Source organism: Lottia gigantea, assembly GCF_000327385.1.
Source record: "Lottia gigantea unplaced genomic scaffold LOTGIsca_48, whole genome shotgun sequence".
In the NCBI taxonomy this organism is placed as follows: domain Eukaryota; kingdom Metazoa; phylum Mollusca; class Gastropoda; family Lottiidae; genus Lottia; species Lottia gigantea.
The window spans coordinates 2043739-2053414 of NW_008709663.1; the positions used below are offsets into that span (position 1 = coordinate 2043739).

At 33.2% G+C, this 9676-nt stretch overlaps 2 protein-coding genes across 2 annotated transcripts; one reads left to right on the top strand and one right to left on the bottom strand.

The window, feature by feature from the left end:
• Positions 1-646: 646 nt before the first annotated feature.
• LOTGIDRAFT_125066 (hypothetical protein) lies at positions 647-1006 on the bottom strand (the record flags this gene model as incomplete). The annotated part of the gene is made up of 1 exon (XM_009061479.1): positions 647-1006. A coding segment is annotated over one exon (360 nt), but the record flags the coding sequence as incomplete, so codon positions are not given.
• Positions 1007-7872: 6866 nt separating this feature from the next.
• On the top strand, positions 7873-8085 carry LOTGIDRAFT_124781 (hypothetical protein; the record flags this gene model as incomplete). Its single annotated transcript, XM_009061480.1, has 1 exon — positions 7873-8085. One exon carries the CDS (start codon positions 7873-7875, stop codon positions 8083-8085), a length of 213 nt encoding a protein of 70 aa, XP_009059728.1.
• Positions 8086-9676: the final 1591 nt, after the last annotated feature.

Here is a 9676-nt window from a genome sequence, read left to right on the forward strand (position 1 = left end):
TTCTATTGTAACGTCTTACTGAAATATTCTAGGATGTGCCATATAATATTATGATGATTTGGATTAGTGAGGATTAGTAATTAGGATTAGGACAATTGGATTATCTACACGTGATTAAACTCTAAATAAAAGTTAGGGTCACAGTTTTCAGATGTCATACCCAATAAGTATTTCACATTTTACACAAACAAACAAATTTTAGGCATACGAGTGTTGGTCAAAATAAAGATTTTTTTATTCTTTCATCTAATTTATCGCAAATTTATCGGAAGTTAAGCTAGACTGTGTCATTGTTAAAATAGTGCTCAATGCACCAACTGAAAAACGAAATTAAAACAGAATTAAATCTGTTGCAACACATATGGCATCTAATCACCAAGTGACAGTGGAATAACTAAGGCAGTAGCGAGTTGGATTGTCGTCTGCTAGGACAGTGGAATAACTCAGTCAGTAGCTAGTTGGATTGTCGTCTGTTAGGACAGTGGAATAGCTCAGTCGGTAGCGAGTTGGATTGGCGTCTGCTAGGACAGTGGAATAACTCAGTCAGTAGCTAGTTGGATTGTCGTCTGTTAGGACAGTGGAATAACTCAGTCAGTAGCTAGTTGGATTGTCGTCTTCTAGGACAGTGGAATAACTCAGTCAGTAGCTAGTTGGATTGTCGTCTGCTAGGACAGTGGAATAGCTCAGGGTTGTCGTCTGCTAGGGCAGTGGAATAACTAAGCCAGTAGCGAGTTGGATTGTCGTCTGCTAGGACAGTGGAATAACTTACTCTGTAGTGATTTGGATTGTCGTCTGCTAGGACAGTGGAATAACTCAATCGGTGGTGAGTTGGATTGTCGCCTGCTAGGACAGTGGAATAACTCAGTCTGTAGTGAATTGGATTGTCGTCTGCTAGGACATTGGAATAACTCAGCCAGCAGCGAGTTGGATTGTCGTCTGCTAGGACAGTGGAATAACTCAGTTGGTGGTGAGTTGGATTGTCGTCTGCTAGGACAGTAGAATAGCTCAGTCAGTGATGAGTTGGATTGTTGTCTGCTAGAACAGTGGAATAACTCAGTCAGTGATGAGTTGGATTGTCGTCTGCCCTCTGTTTCAGTCGTATTCAAGGTAAGAGAAACCCTGGTGCCATAGCCAATGCTTGCGACAGTCGAAAAGGCCTGTTATTCAATCCCTTCCATCTGCAAATTTAGTCCAATATAATTCCAAAAAAGCTTTGTGTATGTAAATATTTATATTAATATTAATATGAGTATTTAAAACCGAAATAATTGTTGAGAAATCAAAAAGCAAGACAATATTGGAATTCAGCATCAGAAGGTTTTCTCCTATATTGGGATTCTCCGAGAAAACCGGTTATTGTGTGATACTGTGATGCTTGAACGAAGAAATTGAATACAGAAGTTCTGTAGAATTATTCCATTGAAATTCTATAAATATCTTCAAGAATAGAATGTAGACAGAATATCATTATAGTTCTAATTCGATACACATTGGAATGGTAAATATCATTATACAACTTCTATCAGGTACCGCCCTTCATTTAGTATTTATATAACAAGTCTATTTCAGAAACCAATATAGAAACCATTATAGAAGTTGAAGGTTTGTTATTAGGAAACATTGGATGAGGGGGCCGAACAGGGGGTTGGGTGGGTGGGGCATAGGAAATTCTATCACTATGTAATATGAAACCGTGTCAGTCACGTATTATTATATATTATCTTGTATCATGATATATTCTGTCCAAAAACAGTAAAACAAATATCTATATATCTATCATTTCGTCGGGGGTGTGTGTTGATGGAGGGGTGGGCGGGGTCGGGGTTGACGGAGGGGTGGGGGACTGACGGAGTCAAGTAAAGAATAAATCCTTCCATTGAACCCCGAAATAATTTATCATACTCAGGATTATTGCGTTTTTTTGTAGACGGGTTGTAGTCCAGTAAGTCAGAGCTTGAAATCTTGTGACGTCATTTGCTTAAAATGATCGGAAAAACCATAGTATGATAATTTCTTTTTGTATAAATGCATTTTAAGATATATCCCAGCGAAATTGTCTATGTTCATATGAGACGACTTATATATCATATATTCATAAATTTGACAGTATAGTACACAGTATTTTTCATAATACATGAACACTGACAGAATATGCGTTTTATGGGCTGCATAAAATATGATATGTGGTTGTCTTGAAATATGTGACAGTGATTTTCAAAATATATTTCATAATACGTGGCGTTTTATAGCCGCTAACTGTAGAATATTAAAGATATCTTAACATAATATATATATATTATAGCTGTCCTAACATGTGTATAACAGAAAGTTGCAAGTCTTATTTCAAGGTGACTTTTTATGCTTTCTGTAATATAAACTAGTGTTGTTATAAATTTCGCTATTGTTTGTGTTATATATATATTTATAGATGTACAGTGTGTGTATGTAGTAAAAAGAGGTTTTCGGTGGTTGATTTGAGCTTTCAATATATGTTTATAATATTTAAAAGTACTAGAAATGTACAAAAATTACACAATTCACAAATCACAATAGGAATTTCACTGAATATGTTCATATAAATATGTCTATATATTGATAGAGAAAGTTTCAAACGCAGATAATTCTGGACAAACATGGATTTGAAGGCTCAAATTTCGAGCTGTGAGCTGTGAACACTATTATTGATTGACTTAGCTAAAAAATTCCCGTTTCTAAGACTAAGGTACGATGATTGATAAAAAAGAAATGTCTAGTCTTTAAGTGCTAAAGGTTTAGTGTTAACAGATAACTATATATACATTGTAACACTGTGGGGTGTAATATAGTCAATATCATCTTCACTATGTCAAGATAATACAATCTTCGTCTTATACCTTGACATCATCAGGCACTTTTCTTGTATCCTGGAAGTTTGTAAATGCAATGAACGGATTATATTGTACGATGGCGAAAATAGTCAATCATAGCCACAGAAAGACAGTAAACCATAAGGCTGTGTTTGTTGAAGGCCCCATTGGCTGTATTCATTAGAGTACAATCCAAACAAATCGCTGCATTCACAAACTTGTATGATACAAGACAAATGTCGATTGATGTCAAGGTATTAGTCGGAGTTTGTAATAACTTGACATTGTGAAGATGGGTCGATATTTAAAGATATATAAGAGTATATTGCACTATAATAATAATATAATGCTCGTATATAATAATTCACTATAATAATAATATAATCATAGTATAGAGTTATTTACACTATAGAGTTTTTTAACTCAACCACAGCGACATGTCTCCATGTGTGGGCATTTGCACTTTTCTACAATATATAAAACATATCCTATGAGTAAACACGACCTTGAGAAACAATATCTCGTATTAGGCCTACTCGGAGATATATTTTCAGCAATTTGAAAACCACCGCTACTTTTCAACCACAGGGACATGTCGGGATAATTGTACTTACCTTTGGGGATAAAAACTAAACTAAACAATAGATAGCATATGACTATACTATACATGTCCCTGGGAGGAATAATCTTGGAGTAGGACTACTCAGAGGATTTTTTACAGCAATTTGAAAACCATCGCTTAAACTAAATGTGTAGATATATATTTTTTCTGTGTACCTCATGCCGAACGAGTTTTTTTAATGAATTATATTCTCAATTTGATGTTCCACTGAAAGATGACGAAATACTCTACTGGTATTTGCTGTTAATATAGTTTGATTTTATAATGGTCTATTAGAAATGTTGATTAATCTGTAAAGTTTATCGTGAGTAATATGACGGAGGAAATTTTATGAAACTCCTTGATTAATACAATAAATCTCTTTCTGATATTTTGACTGATTTGTTTGATCTGGTTGTATCAATATTTTGATCATTATAGTAGTGGTGGGTGTCGTGAGCAAAGAAGACCATGCTTACTCTTTAAGAAACACCTGATGGTACTTCTCTTTGGAGGAATCCACTACTCGACAACCCTTTACTCTCGATTTTGCCATACTTTTGGCGAGGTTTTTGATTGACGGACTCAAACCTGGCTCCGCCACTGTAGCATCTAAAATATTAACATTTTTCGTGTGTCATGGATATTTCTGACTTTTTTGTGATATATTTATATTTTTATACCTTATGTCGGATTAAGGATTAAGGGATTAAGGATTATGTAACTGTTACTGGATTACAAATAGGTAGGTAATTTTCAAAATGTATTTTTAGCAATTTATGACTCCAATTTTGGTTATATGAATAAAAACACGTGAATGTTAAAGGTATGGAGTTTTGTCTTGTGATCTTTGATTGGACGGTTTTTACAATTTTTTTAAAATTTCTTTTTCGTTAATTTGATCTTCAGAGCTGAAAATCCCAAAAAAATAAAAATGAGATTTTAAGGGCTTTGTTTTTTTCAAAATTGGGGCACACAGTCACTTAAAGAAAGTTGAACCCCCTCCCTATTTTAATTTGTGTATCTATTTATATCGTCTGTCTGTAGTTGATGTAACGGCAGTCAAGATGTCAGACGACAAACAACTCCATCATGTTACAATTCTTTGATCTTACTCGTGATGCAGAATTTAAAAAACATTTTTTCTCAATTTTCCATCAAACAATTTTGATTTCATAGACCTAGGCTACTGTTGGGTGCCAATAGGTTACATTTTCATGATTTATGTTTCGCATCATGTGTCCTGATGAGGATTTTATATCTGAAACATCTTATAGGCCTAGACGACAAAAGATGAACGTTTGACTTATTCCGAAGCATTACAAGATAATGTTAGGTTCATGCTTTTAGAACAATTTAATCTTTGCGAATATGGGAGCCAAAATCAAAGACTTCTGAAGGTCAACTCAAGAAGATTTAACTGTCATACGATTGGTTTGTCTCTAAAATTGGTTTTAAATTCAGTTTTTATTATCTGTTCTTTTTATCTCTGAGAATATCTGAAAAAAAACCAAATAACTTGGCCGAAAAAAAGTATGGGTGGGCGACACGTGAGATTTTTTTGTCCTATTACAGATCTTACTCCATTTTCTCAGTTTCTGGCCAGAAGATTTCGTCAGGTTCATTTGATGACATCATCACTTTAACATGACGTCATACTTGGCAACATTTCAGAAAATACATCAGCTTTTCTTTTGTCTTTTTGGGTAAATTACAAACATCAAATGATAATTACTTAATATATATATTATAATTTAATGGAAGAAGATAAATAATCATATCTATAAATAGATCGTAGTTTCCATTATGCAGAATATTATTTCCTCTAATATTACTATAGACCTGGTATTATTATTATTATATCTTGAAATAGAACAGTCGGATAACCTATTTTATTATCTTCAAATAGAACAGTCGGATAACCTATTTTATTATCTTCAAATAGATCAGTCGGATAACCTATTTTATTATATCTTCAAATAGATCAGTCGGATAGCCTATTTTATTATCTTCAAATAGAACAGTCGGATAACCTATTTTATTATAGCTTCAAATAGATCAGTCGGATAACCTATTTGTGTTCAAGAAATCTTCAATAAGGATATTTTATTTGTGTTCAAGAAATCTTCAATAAGGATATTTTATTTGTGTTCAAGAAATCTTCAATAAGGATATTTTATTTGTGTTCAAGAAATCTTCAATAAGGATATTTTATTTGTGTTCAAGAAATCTTCAATAAGGATATTTTATTTGTGTTCAAGAAATCTTCAATAAGGATATTTTATTTGTGTTCAAGAAATCTTCAATAAGGATATTTTATTTGTGTTCAAGAAATCTTCAATAAGGATATTTTATTTGTGTTCAAGAAATCTTCAATAAGGATATTTTATTTGTGTTCAAGAAATCTTCAATAAGGATATTTTATTTGTGTTCAAGAAATCTTCAATAAGGATATTTTATTTGTGTTCAAGAAATCTTCAATAAGGATATTTTATTTGTGTTCAAGAAATCTTCAATAAGGATATTTTATTTGTGTTCAAGAAATCTTCAATAAGGATATTTTATTTGTGTTCAAGAAATCTTCAATAAGGATATTTTATTTGTGTTCAAGAAATCTTCAATAAGGATATTTTATTTGTGTTCAAGAAATCTTCAATAAGGATATTTTATTTGTGTTCAAGAAATCTTCAATAAGGATATTTTATTTGTGTTCAAGAAATCTTCAATAAGGATATTTTATTTGTGTTCAAGAAATCTTCAATAAGGATATTTTATTTGTGTTCAAGAAATCTTCAATAAGGATATTTTATTTGTGTTCAAGAAATTAGTTTAAGGTAAATATATACACTACTATTTTCATATCTACCTGATTATTTTGTCTGTTTTGTTTTTAGTTTTAGTTATCATTCATGTGGTTTGGATTGCGATAAATGGGATCTTGCCTGGTTCTTGAATCAGTAAAAATATTAATTCATATCATTACGTCAAAGGAAGTCTTACACTCGGGCAGTGGACAGAAAAATATAAGGAATAGATAACAAAGGTTAGAAAGTAAAGAAAAATTTAGACTTCTTTCCAAAACCTAAGCTGTCAAAGTAATTCTCGTACCAGATGATCAATAATTTTAAGAATGACTAATTGGTCTAATAAGATTTAGAATTATTGTCAAAGATATAGTTTTTTCTCTAAAAATGACTGTCAAAGAAATTTTCACGATAAATATCAAGATTTATGATAATAATAAATTTGAATCTATTAAGATATGTAAATAATGAAAACTGACAGGTCTGTGTGTAAACGTGCTAAAATTAACAAGAATAAGATTTTTACCATGTTTCAATATAATTTCTCTCTCTAGTTTTAAAACTATTCTAATACCTTTACTTTTTAAAAACGTTATCATTTTCTTCAAGTCACAGTCCCCCATATTGTTTTATTTTGGACTGAAGTATCGACACGTTGAATCAGGAGTTAGTGCCCTTGACAAAGCAAAAGTATAACTAGGGCCAACATGGTAACCCCAATATCAAATATATAAAAGGGCGAACCGACTTGATACCAAAATCACATTACACTTGGACAAGCAGAAGTGAAGTTATTGTACAAGTGCCCCTGCGTTCCAAGACAGAAATCCGAAAACATTTCCAAATTAAATATTTGTTAGTCTGGTATAGACTAGCTGGCTACAGCCCATGCTGCCGACATCTGTTTCAGATACAACAGCCTCGTCAGCACTGTTTGATTAGGAAGAGGGGTTAACTTTCTGATATACAGGATATTAGATGATGACATCCCTTTACAATTGAATATTGACTATAAAGATTAGGTGAGGTATAGAAGGTAAACAAGTGAAATTATGTTGAAATTTTAATAACTGTATTTGTTTGAAGTTTCAATGTGAAGTTCAAGGTTTTATATCGATAGCTTAATGTATTTGTTTAAAGTTTTAATATACATGCAATTTTCTCAGTTATCAATAGCTTAATGGAGTAAGAAAAAACAATCTGAATTGTGAAGGTGTAGGAAAGATATTCAAAGTTTCAAGACCTTTGTTTAGCTGTTTCGAATCATTCAAGATGTTTTAGACAATAAATTTGGGTTATATAGGAAAAGAAATCAATTTCCCCTAAAAAATACTTCGCATTGAGTTATGCGACGTGAATCTCCATTTTAATTTATCGGTATTGGTGATAATACCCTTTTTAGTGAAGATAATGCCCATTATATTGTCTGTAATGATAATAATGCCCTCTCTATTGATGATAATGTCTTTTATTTGTTGATAATGCCCTCTACAATGATGATAATGCTCTATAACATGGTGGAAAATAATGATGATAATATGCTCTATATTGGTGATAATGTGATAATGTCCTCTGTAATGATAATAATGCGCTCTGCATTGATGATAATGGCCTCTGTTTGATGATAATGCCTTCTGTTTTGATGATAATGCGCTCTGCATTGATGATAATGGCCTCTGTTTTGATGATAATGCCCTCTGTTTTGATGATAATGCCTTCTGTTTTGATGATAATGCCTTCTGTTTTGATGATAATGCCCTCTGTTTTGATGATAATGCCCTCTGTTTTGATGATAATGCGCATCTGTATTGATGATAATGCCCATCTGTTTTGATGATAATGCCCATCTGTTTTGATTTTAATGCCTTCTGTTTTGATGATAATGCCCTCTGTTTTGATGATAATGCCCTCTGTATTGATGATAATGCCCTCTGTATTGATGATAATGCCCATCTGTTTTGATGATAATTCCCATCTGTTTTGATGATAATGCCTTCTGTATTGATGACAATACTATCGGCTATAGTTGATTATGCAGTCTCCCAATACAAGACAATTAATGTCAGAAAACGTAAAACCCTGTTTTGATTTTTAATGTGTTATTTTATAGTGGGCTGTACGGTCATCCAATACAAGGCAATGAATGTCAGTATATATTTGTGGTATGCCAGAAGGTCACACACTGTAGTATGTCTACCTCTATCAGTTACCTGTCAATATCTAGATAGTGTTTTGACATTGAGTCAACAGTCTTCATTCTACCTGTTTATACTTCATAGTTAATTTACCTATATATATAATAGTGCCTACTGTAGCCCGACAACTCTGGACCTACCCAGGCTTTATTGTTATCGGAAGGGCAAGTAGTATATCCAGATGGGCAATGGGATTTGGTGTTGAGTTGCAGTAATGGAATTGGTTGGTTGGAATTTTTTCAATTCATTGTTGCCCCCACTCTAAACGCGACAAATCTGGTCTTACTCGTTCCTCAGACGTGATGGGATTTCGGCACGTGTCGATATCTCATCCGTAAATCACGTCCGAGGAACTGATAGGTAAAAGTGCCGATATCCCAGTCGTATATCAAGTCCGAGAAACGTATTGGCATATTGCTTACGATTTTCACGTGTGTGTTAAAATTTACAAAACAAACCATGTGTAGTAATGTGTTGATTGGCCCATTTTAAAATCGCGTAACATCATGAATATTTATTTTTTAGTCCTTTAGGCTAGGTCTACCTGCTATCTCGACCCTCTCACAAGGGTAATACTGGTTTTTATTGCGAGTATTCTATATGCATACTCCGAATCCTTTCGAAGGGTTCTTACGTAGGGTTTTATGTACCCATAGGGCTTTTTAGGTCTCACCACAAACTAAACAATTTAGGGCTGGAATAACTCGGATTATATAACGGTATGTGTATTGTATATTCAATATACTGTTTATTGACTGACTATGATATATCGGGGCGTAGACTGGAAGAGGAGGGGGGTGGGGGTGGGAGTTGTCGGGAGAAGTTGGATGCACGACCACTGTCATACCACAAATGTGACCGAGTTCTATATTTTTCGACGTTCTTCGCATTCGAATTCACTGTCACAAAATGAGGGAAACGTTCCAAACTTTCTACACCATTCCTCGCCCAGGCTACGCCCCGCCCCTAATATTATTATATTGTATATGGACTCTATGTTTATCAACTATTGTAATCTTACAAGTTCTATTCTTACAATATACAATGTAATATTTACTCGACAATTTTAACATAAGATATCTAATTATATACAGTTCTGAAGGTTTTAGACTCAAGATAGGTTTAGTAAAAAATAGTAGTTTGGTTTGAGTTTATATATTAAGCTTAAAACGGGTCTGGAAGGTTTTTGTTTCTTTGTATGTGTATCAGAGACACTTATAGCTTTTATCT